An 18,726-nucleotide genomic window follows, 5' to 3' on the forward strand; every position below is an offset into this window, starting at 1 on the left:
TCCTTTCTGATTATGAATGATTTGCAGTGAAGCAACAATATGTTAATGGTTCTTGGAGAGGAAAAGAAGCACACGTGTTAGACTTTGGAATTCGCATCTGGACATTGCACCTACGTAGGCATATTTTGCATCCATGTATCGCACACTAAAACAGCATCAGCAAAAATTTCAAAATAAATGCTGGTGCTCCTCTGCCGTGAAAAGTGCAAGTGCTTTCAGAATGGACCCTGTGCTGTTGGTGTTATTACGTGTTTGGGGTGTGACTATCATCTGACATTTAAACAGCCCACTGGAAGCAACTCACACCAAGTAAAAACAGTTCAGAATCTGATTCACAGTATTTTAATTGCTCTAGAAAGGAGCATCGTTCTTGGTGAATTGCTTTAATTTTGGGTTTGGTGTTTGCACATAGCCAGCCTAAAAACCTCCTGTGGAGTCTGTTGAATACAGAGCTATTCCTGACTTTCCGTAGCAGGCCAGATGGTATTAAATTACCTCCTTTTTCCCTGTGGATGACAACATTTCATTGATTCACAAACCAAATCCATCTCAGATTCCAATTCTTTCAGTCTCTATGGCCATGCAATTTCCCATTTACTGAAATGAGTTACGGATGTCCAGAATTCCCAGAACGCTCTTCAGATTTGTCGGCTTAGACTCCTAGAGTGGTTTGGGTTGGAAGGGACCTTAAAGCCCACCCAGTGCCACCCCCTGCCCTGGGCAGGGACACCTCCCACCAGCCCAGGTTGCTCCAAGCCCCGTCCAACCTGGCCTTGAACCCCTCCAGGGATGGAGCCTGGAAGCTTCTGGAGATCCAAAGGGTTTTAGCAATGTCAGTCATTGTCATCCATTACAACTGACGTGTCTGAAAATATATATTTTTTTTTGTGTTTAGATGCAAACTAAATGGGATTACTTTTAGTGTAAATACAAGATAGCGACTCACAAATACAGACTTATATGTAAAAATGAAACCTATATTCAATAGGATTTCTGTGCAAAAACGCTTAAGTTTCCAAATCTAAGAGGCTTCACTGCAGACTGTGATGCTGGTTGTGTTCCTAGGCTGAATACTCTGAAGAGTATTTGCTAAAACATTTGCTGATTTAAGAGAAATACAGACTCTCACTTGTAAAAACTTACCTGTTGTTAGTTACTTATTTAAACAAACAGGATTTTTGCTGCTCTGAAGCTGTTCTTACTTGATTCTGTGTAGCAGTCTTGATTTTAGTGATGTTCTTGGTCTTCTCCTGCGGCGCACTGCAGTTCACAAACGCTCCTTTCCATCGGAGGCTCGTCTGCTGGATTCGTTAGCTTTTCACCACTTGCCACAACAGCCTCCGGGGCTGAGGATAATGATTTTTAATTTCTTGGAAGAGGTATACAACAGCAATAAAAATCTACTTTAGTGAAGGACTGGTGTGATACATGACAGCTCTTTTGCTGATTGTTCTGCAGCTCCTTTGACGCAGGTTTGAGCAGGGTTTCTTTAGTCTTTTTTGCTAAGAGCCATCTTCAGGTTCGTGTCCCTCTCTGAACATATCTATTCTCCAACTCCAGTTTTGGCCACTTTATATTTGGCAGTTGAAACCAAGTCTAGTTGAAACACGGTTCTTCTCACAGTTTTCTAAAATTTTTGTACTCGTTTCTCATCAGAATATAAAACTAAGATACATACAGTATTTTCAAAGCCTCCCTGTTTTGTGATAACCAGACCTAGAACTGTTCTGCTTCCAAGTGGTTGAAAGACTACGTTACCTAAATGCCTTTAAAACCTGAATTTTTTTATTACTTTCAAGAATTTAATGAAGTCCTGGACCGCATCAAAAGAAGTGTGGCCAGCAGGTTGAGGGAGGTGATTCTACCCCTCTATTCTGCTTTTGTGAGACTCCACCTGGAGTCCTGCGTCCCGCTGTGGGGCACCAACAGCAGAAGGACACGGAGCTGTTGGAGCGGGGCCAGAGGAGGCCCCGGAGCTGCTGGGAGGGCTGGAGCCCCTCTGCTGGGAGGACAGGCTGAGAGAGCTGGGGGGGGTCAGCCTGGAGAAGAGAAGGCTCCGGGGAGACCTTCCAGCCCCTTCCAGTCCCTAAAGGGGCTCCAGGAAAGCCGGGGAGGGACTCTGGAGCAGGGAGGGGAGCCATGGGATGAGGGGGAAGGGTTTTACACTGACAGAGGGGAGACTGAGATGAGATCTGAGGCAGAAACTCTTTGGTGTGAGGGTGGTGAGCCCCTGGCCCAGGGTGCCCAGAGAAGCTGTGGCTGCCCCATCCCTGGAGGGGTTCAAGGCCAGGTTGGACGGGGCTTGGAGCAACCTGGGCTGGTGGGAGGTGTCCCTGCCCAGGGCAGGGGGTGCCACTGGGTGGCCTTTAAGGTCCCTTCCAACCCAAACTGTTCTGTGATTCTATGAATTTGTGGGTTAATGTAAGCATTTTGTACACACTGATGTCTGAACCACTGGACACTTTCATGTGACATTAAGTTGCTTGAAAAGGTGCCCTGAATAGTTTTGCTTTCAGGAACCCTGCCACAACATAGCTGTACTCTAATTTGGCCTTTTTCTCCTCAAATAATTTTTTGCATCTGATTTCCATAGCAAAACAACAGAATGTACCAAACTATTTGCAGACCAGTCAGATGGTAATAGAGAATTCTTGTTGCGTGGCCTACAAAATTAACGTAGCCTCGTGAGTATAAAGAAATTAGCCCTCTTGGTATTTGCAAACCATCATGCCGTTGTCCCATGTTTGCCAGCCTGATAGGGGTATTGCTGTGATTACGGTCCTCATGACTTAAGAAAATACTTTGAGGTTATTTTCCTGCTGTGGGTGAATCTGTTATTTGCTTTTCATTTGTTTCAGAGATTCCATTAGTAGCGACACGCTTTTTTTGATGGTGATAGAGGTGTATCGTTTATTTCATTAGTGATTCCCTGGATTTCTAAAATATTCCAAAGCTTTGGGAAATTCACTCAAAAGAAGGGTGTGTGCCCCTCCTTCAGGGCATTAATGACTCTTGTAACCCAACAGTAGAAACAAATAGTAATAATCAGAGCTAATGAACTCAAACATGTTTGGTTTATAATTAAGTCTAGATAATTTTCTCTTTCAAAATGTGCTATTAAACAAAACCAAAATACTGTGAAACTTCACTGTAACAGGTGCAGTGTCTGTTATTAAATGTTTACAGACTAAAGGGAAAAGAGGAGACTCTGCATATGTCTGCAGGTCTGCGGCTTGTTTACTGTGAATTAGAGCGATTTTGCCATAAAAGAAAAACAAACCCCCACAAATAGGAATGCTTGCATGTCTAAATGCGCTGAGGGGGTTATTGCCTGTCTACTAATTGTAATGTTTTTCACAGTGATACCAAACAGATGATTGGAGCAGAGCTACAAGCTAGTCTCATGGTTTTGTTCTCCTTTTTTCTTAAAGCTCAAGCTATCAAAGCAAAGGGGCCAGTGTCTATCCCGTACCCACTCTTCCAGTCACACGTGGAAGACTTATATGTGGAAGGGCTGCCAGAAGGAATTCCCTTCAGGCGGCCATCCACGTACGGCATTCCCCGTCTTGAGAGGATACTTCTAGCAAAGGAGCGGATCCGGTTTGTGATTAAAAAGTAAGGAATTTTGCATTTTTGTCCCTATATTACTCATTGTTTTCTGCTAGCGTGTGGATGCGTGTCCATGGTGTGTCTGATCAGAGAGTGTATGGGAAGGGAGACCTTAGATGTACGTAGGAACCGTGTGAGGGCTCAGTTGCCTGCCATAGCTAGCCTGGCAGGGCATCGTATGCCTGTGAAGTGGGGACACGAGACCCAGGAGAGGTCCTGGGCTCCTTTCTTTCTCCTTCTCTCCTTTCTTGCCTTAGTGTCTTTCCTGGAAGAACCTGGACATTGCTTACTACAAAAGCAGGTGGTATTGGGAGGGGGCCTGGACAGAGCCTGAATTCAGGGTGTGTGGGAAAAGATGCCGGCATCTGTGGATGCGGAGTGCGAGGTCCCGGAGATGCGGGGCTCTTGGAGACCCAGTGCTGCGGGTACAGCTGTGGCAGACCCACGCGCAGCTTTGGGACTGGGTGGATATTCACCTCTTATAGTTTGGGGCCTCACTTGAGACAGATGTGCTGTTTCACACCGCAGGTGGGAGGTTACCGTTTAAATGAAGCTTCTGTGACCAACAGCTGATGTTTTGCTGTTGTTGAGTGGCACGGGGCCTAATCTGAGAGTTTTCGAAGTGGGATGGAATCTGCTGATTGGCGTGGTCAGGCTCAGAGCCGGTGGTCGTGCTGGCCCACGCCTCTGTGTGTGCCGCCTTTAGCCTGGGTGCCGATTGCTCAAATTTCAGAGGTTTACGTTCAGTTCCCGTTACCCTAATGCTTGCGGATAACCAGAAAAGAGGTAGAAGTGTAGATCTACCTTTTGGCTCACTTAAAATCAGACACTGTGTGTAGGTTTTAGTATTTATGCAATGCTGGCACCTGCTTTTGTCAAATTTGTCTTAGTTGTTAACAGTAATTAATTTATGCTGTTCATCGGTTTTGTAATGTGTGGTGACCAGAGCAGCTCAAAAGCCAGTTCAGCTCTGTGAGAAATATCAGGATTTTTAAACCTTTTGTTGTTCTAATATGGATAAAACTAGATGTATTTGGGAAACAGAAATGTCTGATCTGAGATTTTCATTTTTAAAGGTTACATTTTTCATTTGGATCTTTGTTTCGGATGACCTCAGAGATAATTTTCATGTAATCTGTATGTTACTGTGAGGTGTTATGGCTCTGGTGGATATGGGTGTCAGGCATGAAAAACGTTTTTGTCAGTAGGGTTCCAACCAGCTCGTATAATACTTTGGTGATAACTGGAATTTAATGTTGGGGATGTCCCCTGTTATTTTTGTTCTGATCCTTCACTGATAACTTGTATTTGCTGCAGAGGCTGTGACTGGTTTATCCAAGCGCGTGTCACTGTTGAAGCACGTATCTTAAATCTTTTAGGCACGAGCTTTTGAATTCGACACGAGAAGATGTACCATTGGACAAACCAGTTGCAGGAGGTAGGTCTTCAAACATATGAGTTGTGCAAGCACAGTATGATTTCCCATTTGTCAGTCTAAGTGGTGGCTACCATTTGCTTTTACTAATAACACATTGCAAATAATTCTTCCTGTTCTGAATTTTCTTTAGCTACCAAGTGACAGCACTGGCTATCCATGCTGGTGTTACTAATACGAACACTCTGTCAATGGATTTGATTCAGCTGGACAGAAGGAAAACCAATGAGCTGAGTGTTAGTCTGTTGAGATACAGAAATAAAGGCAGTAATTTCCACAGCTGATAGCGTTTACTGGGTAGGGAGCTGTGTGTATCATGGAATCATTGCTTATATATGGTATTTGCCAAAATGAGATTAACTGAAAAGCAGTAATGAACATACTGGTTATAGTGACATTTATTATTGTAGCATCTGACTTGCTCGGATGACGGGACTCCATTTTCACGTAGCAGTGCAAAGGCAACGCGGTCTAACCACTTCTCAGCAGATGCGTGCTCTTACATGTTTTGTCTCCATGGAGCACCCATCCAAGGGTAACAAAAATGACCATGTGAAAACAAGACTACTGGGTGTAGTAGTGTCTCTTGGGCTTCAGGGCTTTTTTTTTTTTTTTTTTATTGTCCAATTAAGCTGAGTGATGGAAGCTTATAAGCCTGAACCAATGGTAGCAAACAAATTGCTCCCAACCCCAAAATGCTAACTGGCAACCTCAGCCCAACTGTGAATTTTTAGTAATACCAGAGAAATCCTTAGTGCAGCCAGGGACACAGCATATAAATGGTAGTATCTGCACTACTGCAGGACCATTATGTTGTATTATATACTCATAGTCATCTGTTGTAAAAAGTATATCAAAGGCTGTACTGAAAGTGAACATTAAGGATCTAAATTAAGCAAAGAAATTATGTCATAAGGATATCACTTTAACGCCCGTAGAAATTAAACTTTTCCTGCAGTATAAGTTAACTTAGTGTCTTGAGTCTTAATAACCTACTGTTCCTTTAAGCACCAAATTTGACTACACAAGTAGTAGGTAGGCTAATGACCGAGTCTTAAACTTAACTGTATTCTTATGCTGGTTTTTAAATTAGCCCTTTTGTCTGTTGTTTTTGTCATATTTAATATGGTTATACTGATAACCATATTGTGGTTATAACCATAGAAGTGAGGAGCAGGCTTCTCTGCGTGCCCGTTGTACAAGCTTGCTTTTGGGGTTGTCGCTGCTCAGTGAAAATTCCCGGAAAGCAAGTTTTCATCCCGTATGCATACCAAATTCTGCACCAAAGGTCAAGATCATTTTTTAGAAAATTAAACTAGCAAAACACTAATCCCATCTGCAAATGGCATCTACAGATCGGAGGCGGATAATGAAAGCATTGCAGTTCTTCATGCCAATACACTGTCTGTATTTTGTAGCAAGAGCGGTGTCACCGGTTCAATGCATTTTTGTACAGTGTACATATTCTGTCGTTTTTTTATAATTAATTTTCCTACTTCCAAGTTGAATCCAGACTTCTTCCACATAGTATTTTCTGAGTTACCTGAGAATGCAGAGTGGTTATGCCTGCTGTAAACTGAATAACTGATAATATAACCAAAATAATTAAGGAATGTTGTCTTTGTTCTGTGTCACTCTCACATACAGTGAAAGAGGAGTGGTACGCCAGAATCACCAAACTGAGAAAGATGGTAGATCAACTCTTCTGTAAAAAGTTTGGTGAGTACGGTATTATTATATTTTTTTCTTTTATGGCTTTGTATTTCTTGAAGGTTGCTTTCATTATTTCCTTTGCATGTCTACATGAATGAGACCTTTGATCGTTTTTTTCAAATATTTAAAATCCTGGAAGTTGAGTGAAAAAGAATGTATTACTGTACTGCTTATACAACAAGGTAAATTCATAGTTCAAAAAAAATTATAAATCTTATATGTACAGCTCTTCCAATTGCTCTCGGTTCCTTCCTATTTGGATTTTTTTTCCTTTGATGGTGAATAAAACAACCATTTACGTATTTATTTCCATTGCAGTATCATTCAAATTAGTATTAGAACATTTCTGGGTGAATTTTTATATTCTCTTCGATGTTAAAAAATAGTCAGCTTCATAAGAGCTAGAATAAAATGTTGCATGATGCTCTATAATAGATTAAAAACTTTGTTAAAACCACTGTATTGCGCCCCAGTGAGGAACCCAGTAATCTTCAGTCTAGCATCATGATTGCTCGGTAACACCATGATACCTTATGGTAGATTTTTGTGGTTTTGATGTGCTGAGACTTGGAGTCTGTTGGGTTTTGATGTCCTGGATTGTCCCAGGTCCAGAGATCATGAGTGCAGCTGCCTGAAGATGGGGTAGCTTAGCTGGCTTTTAGTAAAGGTTGGTGGCCAAATGGTTGATGTCCGGTTTCTGGATGTGTTTTGTTCTATCAGCCGAGGCCATGGGGAGCACCGAGCCTAAAGCTGTTCCGTACCAGACGTTTGAGGCCCATCCTACTGACCTCTATGTCGAAGGGCTGCCAGAGAACATCCCCTTTAGGAGTCCCTCCTGGTACGGGATCCCTCGCCTCGAAAAAATAATTCAAGTGGGCAACAGAATAAAATTTGTCATTAAAAGGTAAGTGTTTGTTTTAACGCCTAAACTTGGTTGTTCTGGTTTGGTTTTATTTTTTAAGAAAGAAGCCAAACAAACACCGTTTGTGTGATCAAGCACTTGGTTTCATTAAGTCATGAAGCATTCGGTCTCTAGTTACCAAATAAGCAGATTAAATATTCTGCATTGTGAAGTGGTTATTTGCAATCCAGACAAGTCTTCCAAAATATCTTCGTAGCATTTTCACAAGTGTGAAATAGAGGATAGAAAAATCCAAACTTTTCAATTCATGTCATAAGTATGTAGTATTTAATTTGTGTCAGGAATGGGTAGATTCTTCACTTTCTGGTTGCAGACCGGAGCTGCTGACTCTGACTTCAACCGAAGTTATTCAGCCCAGGTCGAACACCCCAGGTAAGACGGGTGCTGTCTCCAAGTGGGAAGGGAAGGGCTTGGTGGGGACATAAATTTGGATCAATGCAACATTTTTCAAGGGGTAGCCCTTCTGCGATGAGTGTGTCGACATGCTCTTCGTGAGGTCTGAAAAGAATAAATTGCTGATGAGGATGGACGGCTCTCTGGACTGTGGTGCAGTCCAGCTGTCTTTGAATCAGAGAACGGATCACCTGCACAGCCCGGGAGAACTGGAATTACTGTCCTGGCCAGAACTAAAGCTCTGGAGCCCCTCAGCATTTCAGAGCTGACCCTGGCGGGCTTTTTTCAGGCCTCTGTTGGTAGGGAATTGTAATGACTCCTTGGAAGCATGAAGTGCCTTTAACACAGCAAGAGAATCCACATTTTATTTTTTTTAATTTCCTGAGACAATCAGATGCTCTGAATTGGTGTTTGATGCTTCCTTGCTACAGAGGTGTGCGGTCCAGAGTATAAATCTGCTCGTGGTAACAACACAAACCCACCCCAGAGCTTGCTAGGGTTTTTTCCCCGCACACATTTCACTGGATAAAACAAACAGCAGCTTCAGGGAATAATTGTGTAGAGCTCTCTGCAGGGGAAAAAAAAAAAAGGAAAGAATATGATTTAATAATCATGTAATCAGTAGTCATCTTATGCCATCACAAGTATTGTGGATTTTGCTTGGATTTTAGGAAAAGGCTCGTATTCAGCAAGAGGGTAGCTCGGTAGAAAAGGCTGAGTTCAATGTGGAGCAGAAGGAAAAGGCAGCCTTGATTGGTTTGGTTTGTTGCCAAAACCCTGACTGTTGTCAAATTTGACAATATAACTGACAATTTGACCATGAAGTTGATAACAGCAGGGGCCAATGATAGCAGTAAAAAAACCAGCTACTAAAATCCTCTTTCTGGAAGAACTGACGTGCAGTGGCCTTGATTCTTAAAACTCAGCCTGTTTGTATCTTCAGAATTACATTTTGTTTTTTGTACTAGTTATATTTTTCACTAACTTACAGGTGAGTCTGGTGTTATCAGCACCCATGAAGCTGATACCCACCAGGGCCCAGGGTCTGGTGTCAGACAGGGAAACACCGCAAATGTTCTCTCGGGCTTGGAGCCCAGTGAAAGCCATTTTCCCAGGCAAAGGCCAAGGATCTTCTTCCTGCAGGCGCAGAACTGTATGTTGCTAAAGAATATTAGCAAACTTTATTTTTTTTTCAGCAAACTATCATTCTGTTGCAAAGTAATAATCCGGTGCTCTCAACGGATAGCCTGCAAACAACATTTTAATTTTTTTAAGTAAATTAGTCAGTCTAATTCCTTGCTAGGGAGACTACAACCTGTGTGTAAGTATAGACACATAAGCGGGTGTTAAATACCTGTGAAATCTGTCAAATAATTAGGCCAGATTGCAAAAATAGGAATGCATCTTGGCTTGACAGTATAAGAGCCAGAAATAAAGAAGGTCAGGTAGTTTGTTAGTGAAAAATATTATTTAGAAACAAGAAATTTCTGTATACTTTCCTTCATGCATGCTTTCCGCGACTCTGAATTGTATTAGCTCAGTAGCAGTTACTTGTTATTTGTGGGTTATGATGAAAAGTAATGAATTATGCTGTTTGTCAGAAAAGTAGTGCTTTTTATTGCTGACAGTGTCCTTTGCTTTCTTCTCCACCTAAGCGACACATTGTCTGCTCTGGCTAGCACTCCTGTAATTTACTTGTATTTGTAATAGAGAAGAAGACTGAAGATGATTTTTTATGCTAATCAAAATGTTTAGCAAAGTACTCTTTACTGAAGACTGTTATTCTTATGCACTATAATGAATTAATTCCATCTTGGTAAGAGCCACTAGAATAATTCCTTCCTGCATCTGAAGACTCTGAAGAACAAATTTTCCCACCTGGGGCAAATGTTTGAAATTTGTAACTACATTTAAACAAATTTTCCAGTATGCAGAAGGAATTACGTGTATCATTTAAGCTGCCGCTGCCGTTAATAATCATTACTCCTTGTGTGTCCTTGTCTACTCGGATGTGGTTGTCTTGATAGTTTGCAAGTTCTTGTGTTGAAAAAAGGGTGTTCGAATGTACGTCTTTAGCTAGAACTGGGTAATGCTCTGACATACATCCCCTTCTGCTTTTCAGTCAAAGAAGATTGGAACGTCAGGATCACAAAGCTAAGAAAGCAAGTAGAAGAGATATTTAACACAAAGTTTGGTAAGTTACATGTTAAATGAACTGTTTTTACATCTCTGTAAAAAGAATTTTAATTTTTACTGTACTTATTTAAACATCAGAAATGTTCTAGGTCAGATGTGGAAATGTTCATTCCTCTCACCTGCTTTACACTGACTCAACAACAGCCCTGGCTGGAGTTTTTCGAGTTGCGTGCCAGATGGTCTGTGCACAAAAAAACTTTTGGATGAAAATGTTCTCAGAAGAAAATATTAGGCATTGCAGACTTAGGTGTTATCTGTAACAAGATGGACAAAGTTGCCATTTGCAATTATTCTACAGAAAATAATAGAAAATTGATTTAAATATTTCTCTTGGGCTTTTTAATTATCTCTGAGTAGCAGAGCTTTGCAAAGCCAAGCTTCTTAAAATCACTTGGGAGAAAATACCACCCATTTGAGTGTGTAAACTATCATTAAATCTTTTTTCAGCCCAAGCGCTGGGGCTTTCAGAGGCAGTGAAAGTTCCCTATCCCGTATTTGAATCGAACCCCGAGTACTTGTACGTCGAAGGTTTGCCAGAAGGAATCCCCTTCCGGAGTCCCACCTGGTTTGGAATTCCACGCCTTGAAAGAATTGTCCGAGGGAGTGGCAAAATCAAATTTGTTGTTAAAAAGTATGTTTCTACTTCAGTTATCTTTACTCTTGATTTTGAAGTTATGTGAAGATTTATGAAGTGATTTTATTTCCGGCAACTTCAGATTTTAAATGCTACTTAAATTCCGTTTCCATGAAACAGGAAGAACATTTTGCACATGTTTTATCTCATAAAAGGATATACCTTCCTTAATAAATTTATATAGATCTGTAAGTTGTGTGTTTCATGCATCAAGGATCTAGGGGGAAAAATTGGCTTTGTACCTTGAAGTTTTTTTCCCTTTTTTTTCCCCCTTCTTTTTCTGTACTTTTTGCTTGAAATAAACCCAGAAGAAAATTAGAGTAGAAAATGTAGCTTATGTTTTCTAAATTTTTGTGGTTATAATAGATGGGGAGTCACCCGTGCTTCTAGAAGAATTTTATTACAGAGGGACAATGTTTTGTGAATTTGAACTCAACTGAATTCCAAGAAACTTCTAACATTTTTCTGTATTTTTTTCTTGCACGTATAATTGGTTGGATTGTGTTCTGTTCATCTTTTAGGCCTGAGCTTGTCACTTCCTATTTGCCTCCAGGACTGGCTAGTAAAATAAACACTAAAGGTAAACAATTGAGTATTATTTGCTGCCATCAATTGAAAATACTTGCTTTCTGCTCCCTTACCAGACTGAGAGGTCTTTGTGGTTGAAAAATATGGGGTGTTGCAAGCAAAAGGCGTTACTTAAGATGAGCTAGCTTAAGTAGCCTCTAAATCTGCTATAATTTGAAAAAAGTTACTCAAAACATAAATTTATCTACTTTTTATTTTTAATTAAGACTATTGCAATACAGAAAATGGAATTTACCCAATCTCTACAACTTTTACTTTGCTATTAATGGCCTAAAACATATTTAACTTATAGCTGTGAACTGAAATAAATAACAATGAAGTTTCTTAAGAAAAGAATAAAACAGAAAGTCTTTTAAATTTTGAGACATTTAAGGTATAAGAAATTCAGAAGTTAATAATTTTGTTATTTAGCTAATAAAAAGAACCAAAGCTGTTCCTTACCCTTAGAAACACCAAGTCTTCTGTTCTGAATTAGCGGAGTTAAGATTTAGGTGCGATACCTGCCTGGTTCAAGAGTACTAAACCTGCGTTTTAAGGCTGTGAGCGTCACTGTAGTGTTCAGCTTTTGCAAAGCAGCCTTTACTTAGTGCAGACGCAAGTGATTCGGTCTGTTGGGATTTGAGAAATTTCTTTTCGTTAGCTGCGCAGGATGGCCGCTCTAGAGGGTTTGTGCATTACAGCTTGTATTATATTGACTTCCAGCAATGAGTCCAAAGAGCTCAAAAAGGTCACAAAGTCCTGCAGGCAATTCAAAGGTTCCAGAGATTGAAGTTACTGTTGAAGAAGGTATGGAAGAAATATCATTAAATTTTCTTCTTTTCTATTCTTCTAATGTTTTCTTCTGTTCTTCTCAGTTTTCATAGCCCATAATTAATTTATATGTGCACCTCATGTACCAAACTTAATTTCATTTCAGGGGTCAGATACACTTCAAGATAGAAACAGTTTTATTTTTTGTTTCTGAATAATACTGGATTCTGTGCAGGTGATGGATACGTAAAGTGTTGGCGTTTGACTGCTTGCTTGGGCCTCTTATTCCAAGCAGGTGTGTGGGAGCTGATGTAGTCCTGAGCAGAGGAATGACAGATGGGAGCAGTAGTGTCAAATGCTTAAATACAACCCTAGGAGAACTTCTTAAGGGGTTTTTTATTTTGCTCTTGATTCAGAAGTTAAGTTTTCTCTAGTAATGAATTTTGATGTGTTCTTTTCGTATGATGGCTTGCTTCTGATCTTTGCATGTATGTATGTAATCTCCTTTTACAGGTCCTAATAAACCACAAACAACAGATGTTCGAACTAATTCTCAAACCAATGGGTCCAATATGAGTTTCAAGCCACGAGGAAGAGAGTTCTCTTTTGGTAAATAATGTGGGATTAGCACACATGCATTGTATTAATGTTGGTATTGAAAACTCTGACGATTACATATCAAGATAGTTTGAGTTGGTGTTTTATTCTAAGTTAGCGAATGACCGAAGTTCTTGTTTTCATGTACATCATGTCGAATAGTCCGCGTTGGAGAAATCCTGGATGTTGTGTGGAGAATGTTGTACAAATGCAGCCCAGGTCCATTAGATCTTATTAACTTGGGTTCAGGATCGGTCCCTTTAGACTTTGCTGCGCTGATATTTGACAGTGCTGCAGACCCTTGAGGACTTGTCTGGTGCGCAGTACCACCAGAGTGCAGGAACCCAGCTGAGATCTGATATTGTGCACAAGCTTGATAAGCACTCCACAAACTTGAGATATTGAGCATCGCTGTGCAGAGGTCCCCGAGTGGTGCACAGGGACTAGGAAGGATCTGGACCAATATTAGTAAGGCGTGATCTGTCAGAGCCGATTTTGCAGGATCACTGTTATAGATCTCTCCAGTTCTGGAAAATCAGTAAAGGAAAAGCCAGGCAGGGCTGGAAGCCATGTGTGTTATGTTGTGTTATGAGCGCAGGGCCAGAGCTTTTTAGCCATGGAAGACCAGTGCTGTCTGCGCAGTGCTCCAGCATGGGAATCTTTGCGTTGAAAGCAGGGTCAAACTTGCCACCCAGATAAATTCCTCGCAGTCAAGGGAGATGAGTGACTGTATTCAGAGTAACTGTGAGCAGTTCCAAAGCCTCATGAAACCTTTTTTTCAGCGTCCTTACATTCTGAGATTCTTTGCTTATATTTATGTAGGAGTTTGTTGTTATTTGCTCTTCTGTATTTGTCCCCCATGCTTTCTTTTTAGCGAGATGGTCATAAAACATGAAACAAAGGAATTCTTTGCTCCTACTGAGCCAGTTTAGAATGAATATAAGATGCTGATTTGGTATGACCGCTCCTTTTGGCATGGGTAGTATTTGTATTCGCAGCAGCATATAGTTTTCTTGGACTTGCTTGTTATTGTTAGGCTTTTTATAAGCTTTAGTCCACAACATTTTTAAACCTTCAGCTGAGTTTTTAGTTTTGTAGACCAGCTATGGACCACATACTGCAGCCACAAGTAAAGTGGTTTAGGAACTGCTGCTGATTGCTTTCAGAAACAAAGTGCTTAGCTCGGTGGATGGTTGATCTTACGCGGTGAAGCTGAAGTTATGACAGAGCTTTAGCTCTGGAGGGAGAGGCACGTGTCTTGGGGCTACGTCACTGAACGTACAAAGAACTTTCTGCCACTATTTTGGGTGCTGGTTCAGATGAGTAAATTTTATGGGTTTTTTAGAATATGATAAATATGATATACTAAATTTGGATCGCTCTTGGATTAATTTCAATTTTAATCACCTACCTAGTAGCAGTATCTCTCAAAGCTCTAGGAAAATGCGGGTTGGTGGGGATGTAGGTTTAGACTGCAGCAGAACGTTTCAGTGCTATTTGCGGAATGAAAGCCATTTTGTGCGTTTTACTGTCGTAGTAAATTGGTTATCAAGCATAATAATTTGTTCAATGTTTATTAAATATTCTTCAAGGACTGATTCGCTGTGCATGTCTTGATTTAATTCTTCCAATTTCTTCTTGTCAGAGGCGTGGAATGCCAAAATTACTGACTTAAAGCAGAAAGTCGAAAACCTTTTTAATGAAAAATGTGGTAAGTTTATGGATTCTTCTTTACTGAGATGTCTTTCTTATGAACATGCAGTTAGACGTATGATAGATATGTTCACATGTTTATTCCAAAGGTCCTGAAATCCTTGTATACTCCATGCAATTTCTTATTTGAGTCCATTCTCACATAGGTTGCTTGCAATTGTGATATTTCCACTAGTTTTTTTGTTTGGGTTTGGAAATGGAGAAGTTGTGGTTGCACTACTACTTCTTTAATGACCCAGAGACTAGTGACTCCGCATCCTGGCACAGCTTTTTAAGTTTTCTTCACTGTGCTTATCAATGGGACTTTTTGTGACTTCAGCCCCTGTCTGACTCAATTCGTTACGCTTGAAGGTGTCTGGAGAGACGTGCTCCATCGTATCCCAGCTCCTCTAGTGCAGGCTGTTTGGAAGCTAATGACTTTTGGAAGTAACGACCTCTCATTACTCTTCTGAGTGCAGTTTTTGGAACAAGAACACTGTTGTCACCTGCCCTTGGTGCTATTCTCTAGCAGAGACAGAGACAGAATGTGCTGCCTGTAACAAAGCGGAGTACAAACAGGATAGTCTTGTGTGCAGACGAAGCCAGTGGCATGAGCTGGCTGCAGGTTATTAATTTTCAGCAGCAAATTATGATCAGACTTACTGCAACAGAATGAGTCCTGCTTGAGACTGTTGATTTTCTTCCTGCCTACTCATAGCTGTCACCAAGAAAGGCAAAGCCTGCTGGTTCCACCTCATCTAGTGTGCATGTGCCAACTATTATATACCGTTTATACCTGAGGTTTTCCACATCCACATCCGTTGTCTAGCTGGTCGCTTATTTGCTCTGTTGCATTTCAGGGGAAGCGCTGGGGCTGACGAAACCAGTGAAGGTGCCGTTTGCATTGTTCGAATCCTTCCCGGAGGTTTTCTACGTGGAAGGGCTACCCGACGGGGTGCCATTCCGCCGGCCTTCTACGTTTGGAATTCCAAGACTGGAGAAGATCCTGAGAAACAAGTCTAAGATAAAATTTGTTATTAAAAAGTAAGACTTCCATAATCCATAACTTTGATAATCTATTCTGTGAGAATTGAAAGGTAGACCAAAAAATGAAATTATGTTGCCGAGTTGCTAAATTACTCTATGAAATACACACTGGAATATTTGTAGTAAATGAGGATATGGTCAGGAAGCTCTTGTAGAGGTGGAGCGAGATACAGTAATCTCGTTGTTCTGAAGGGCACTCACAACCTGGTTTGGAGGGAAGAGCACGTCCAGATTTCTTACCCATTTCAGTTATCACATCACTGGTTTAGGTCCTACTGCGTGGAGCGCTTATGGGTTACTCGTAAAACTTGCTGGGAGTGTACTAAGAGCTGAGAACTGGAGTTTCATATATTTGGGGTTGTAAGAATTTATTTTTCTTGTCTGGAATAGGTTTAGATACCCATATGCCAGGATAGAAGAAGGGGCAAGAGAAGCCTTGGAGCCTCTCAGCCATCGCATTCTTGGCTGTCTCTTTGGCTGAGAGGATATCACTTAGCTCCTGTCTTTAACAAATTAATATCAGAAAATTGCATTTTCTTTAATGTTGATGAATGTGATTTTATTATTGTACATGAAATATTCAATCTGTTCGCAGGCCTGAGATGTTTGAGGCAGCTGTTAAGGAAAGTTCTGCTATAAGCCCCCAAAGTGAGTTTTGCAACTGCTTAACGTGCTAGCTAACGGTCTCTTTCAAGGATTAAATACAAATCGTGAGAGATGCATGGTGTTAATGAATTCCTGAAAGATTCAGCCTACATTGTGGTTGGTTTGTTTGTCTGCTTGTTTATTTTTAAGATGGGAAAAGCGCTTACCAGTGACTATATAGCTTTAGCAAGGGAGTATTACATTTTTTTAAGTTATTCACAATAATCACACCTCTAATATATTCTTTACTACCTTTTAGCAGAATGTAACAAGTAATGTGTGATTCACAGAAGTAATTCAGGTCTCAAAATAAATTATTTGCTCCTAATACATACGTCATCTAAACGACAAGTGCTCCACAGATAGGAGTGCAGATAGCCAGTAGAAGATTGTGTCATGGATTAAATGTTTTGAGTCCTATTGTTATCTGTGACTGTGGGTTGGCAAAACTCTGCCGAGTTGCTTGAACTAGGCTAGTTTATGCCGCTGGGCAGCGTGGCTCACAAATAAAACTGTAAGGGATTCCTTTTGTGAATGCATGCAGTGAACACAGGGATGGGTGGGTGTTACTGAACTAACTGCAAGTGCTGTGATTTATCTCTTAATAAAAATACCAAAATATATGCTCCACATACTCTTTTATTCCTTTTCTTAATAATCTTTTCAGAAAACCAGCTAGGTAAAGACTAACATTATCTTTAATCTAGCTCTTTCTCCTCTGGGGTTGGAAAACAGAGTAGTGTGTAACGTCAATAAATAAGTCTCGTTGGAAGCTGCTCCCATTTTGAATATGGAGCTGAGTCTGCTTTGAAAACTTTGCAAATATCGGTTATTTTGCAATCTTTTCTTTATATTCAAGATTTTGGGCTCTCTACAAATGTTTTTTAAATGAATTCTCTTACTTTTAGGAAAAAATAACTCATCTAATATAGCCAATACAGCAAGCACCACAACAAACACAGTGGTGAACACAGCCGCGGGCGTTGAAGATCTCAACATCATTCAAGTAACTATACCAGGTGCGTATACTGTCTGCTTTCATCTCATTGCGTCTCATTTTTGTGCCTGTATTCTTCATGACATTTGTTTAGCCTGATGAAACTTTTTCCTACAGTCAAGCTGGTTCACTGAAATTTAAGTACAGTCAACAAAGAGCATAATTAAGGATTCTGTTTTTCCTGAGACATTAAATATTTTCTGACTTTCATGAATACCTGTTCAACGGCATCTCTAGGATATTCTTGCCCCAGCCCCTAGTTAAGAAATATCCCTATTTTTCCTTTTTTTCTCATGTACTAAATTAAATACTGATTTGCATCTTTCTTGGCAACTTGAAGAGATCGGGACTTGGACTGAATCGAGTAATTATCAGGCTGAACTGCATTGTCTGACACAGCACTGATTACTGCTTTCTCAGGCACGTACTACATTCATTAGAAACTGCAGGAACATTGCAAGCAATGGCCATTTCTTCAGTGTCACTCTGCTTTCACCTTTCCCTGCCATTACACATACTGAAAATAAAATTCAGTTTATGATTTTTGATTAAGTTTACAAAATCAATTGTAAATCTAATGTAAATACATTGAAGCGTCTCACAGATTTATTAACAACCATGTGTTTTTGTGCATTTGTACAATATCGTGTTACTGCTAAAACTAGGAACGAAGTGCCACTTCGAAGCAGTCAGATAAACCGACTTTGAGTAAACAAGCGCGGGGGGGTCTGCTTGAGTCTGATGCTATTCTCACAATTTCTTACAGATGATGAAAGTGAGCGACTGTCAAAAGTAGAAAAGGCCAGACAATTGAGAGAGCAAGTAAATGATCTTTTTAGCCGGAAATTTGGTAATTGCTTCTTACTCCCCGTTTTTCCATAGGTGTGAATGCAATTAATGTTGTTCATATTGAAGTTACGGAATCATCACAGTGGATGATATGTATGATCATTAAAACGAGCAAGTTTGAGAATTACATATGAATGTTGTGCTTTAACTTCAAAAAGCATCTTTCATAAGTGATGTAGGTTGTTTGGTGTTTTAAACAAAAAATCCCAAGAGCGTAAACTGCTTTATGTTTCCCCCTTCCTATTTTTTTCTGGCTAAACATTGATTAAATATTTATTTTGCTGGCAAACCATGATTCTTCTTAAGGTTTCATAGTCTTGACCTCTTAATACTTGGGACTAGAGTAATTCTTAAAATGCAACTTAACCTTTTTGCTGTGTATAGTTTTCTTTATTTTTACTTTGTAATTGCATTGTACAGCAATAACGACCTGAGTTTCTTTACCTGGAAGTCCTTCGCTAGCGCTGTGTTGAATTGCTTTTCGGGCACATTGCAGGAAATGTTTTCTTTTCCTTCGTGTAGCTATTTCCTTAAATATACTGTTTTGAACCTCTTTTAGTGAAAGAGAATCTGGGTTCTTTATATGATGAGCTGTCAGAGTTGTAACTAACGCTCTTGTAGTAACGTTTGTGAGTGTAATCCAGAACATCTAACACTGT

General features: G+C 40.3%; 1 protein-coding gene across 12 annotated transcripts in view; it reads left to right on the forward strand.

Annotated features, from left to right (window-relative positions):
• Positions 1 to 18,726, forward strand: part of GTF2I (general transcription factor IIi) — a 77,189-nt gene that overhangs the window by 48,301 nt on the left and 10,162 nt on the right. For all 12 annotated transcript variants that reach the window (XM_054208376.1, XM_054208380.1, XM_054208375.1 and 9 more), the window contains 15 exons: positions 3,432 to 3,615; positions 4,989 to 5,047; positions 6,692 to 6,763; positions 7,478 to 7,661; positions 7,993 to 8,051; positions 10,195 to 10,266; positions 10,716 to 10,899; positions 11,424 to 11,482; positions 12,193 to 12,276; positions 12,754 to 12,849; positions 14,483 to 14,548; positions 15,390 to 15,573; positions 16,172 to 16,224; positions 17,130 to 17,240; positions 17,985 to 18,068. In XM_054208376.1, the coding sequence (XP_054064351.1) occupies positions 3,432 to 3,615; positions 4,989 to 5,047; positions 6,692 to 6,763; positions 7,478 to 7,661; positions 7,993 to 8,051; positions 10,195 to 10,266; positions 10,716 to 10,899; positions 11,424 to 11,482; positions 12,193 to 12,276; positions 12,754 to 12,849; positions 14,483 to 14,548; positions 15,390 to 15,573; positions 16,172 to 16,224; positions 17,130 to 17,240; positions 17,985 to 18,068 (1,551 nt within the window). The remainder of the gene's footprint in view (positions 1 to 3,431; positions 3,616 to 4,988; positions 5,048 to 6,691; positions 6,764 to 7,477; positions 7,662 to 7,992; positions 8,052 to 10,194; positions 10,267 to 10,715; positions 10,900 to 11,423; positions 11,483 to 12,192; positions 12,277 to 12,753; positions 12,850 to 14,482; positions 14,549 to 15,389; positions 15,574 to 16,171; positions 16,225 to 17,129; positions 17,241 to 17,984; positions 18,069 to 18,726) is intronic.

Source organism: Rissa tridactyla, chromosome 7 (assembly GCF_028500815.1).
Source record: "Rissa tridactyla isolate bRisTri1 chromosome 7, bRisTri1.patW.cur.20221130, whole genome shotgun sequence".
Classification (NCBI taxonomy): Eukaryota; Metazoa; Chordata; class Aves; order Charadriiformes; family Laridae; genus Rissa; species Rissa tridactyla.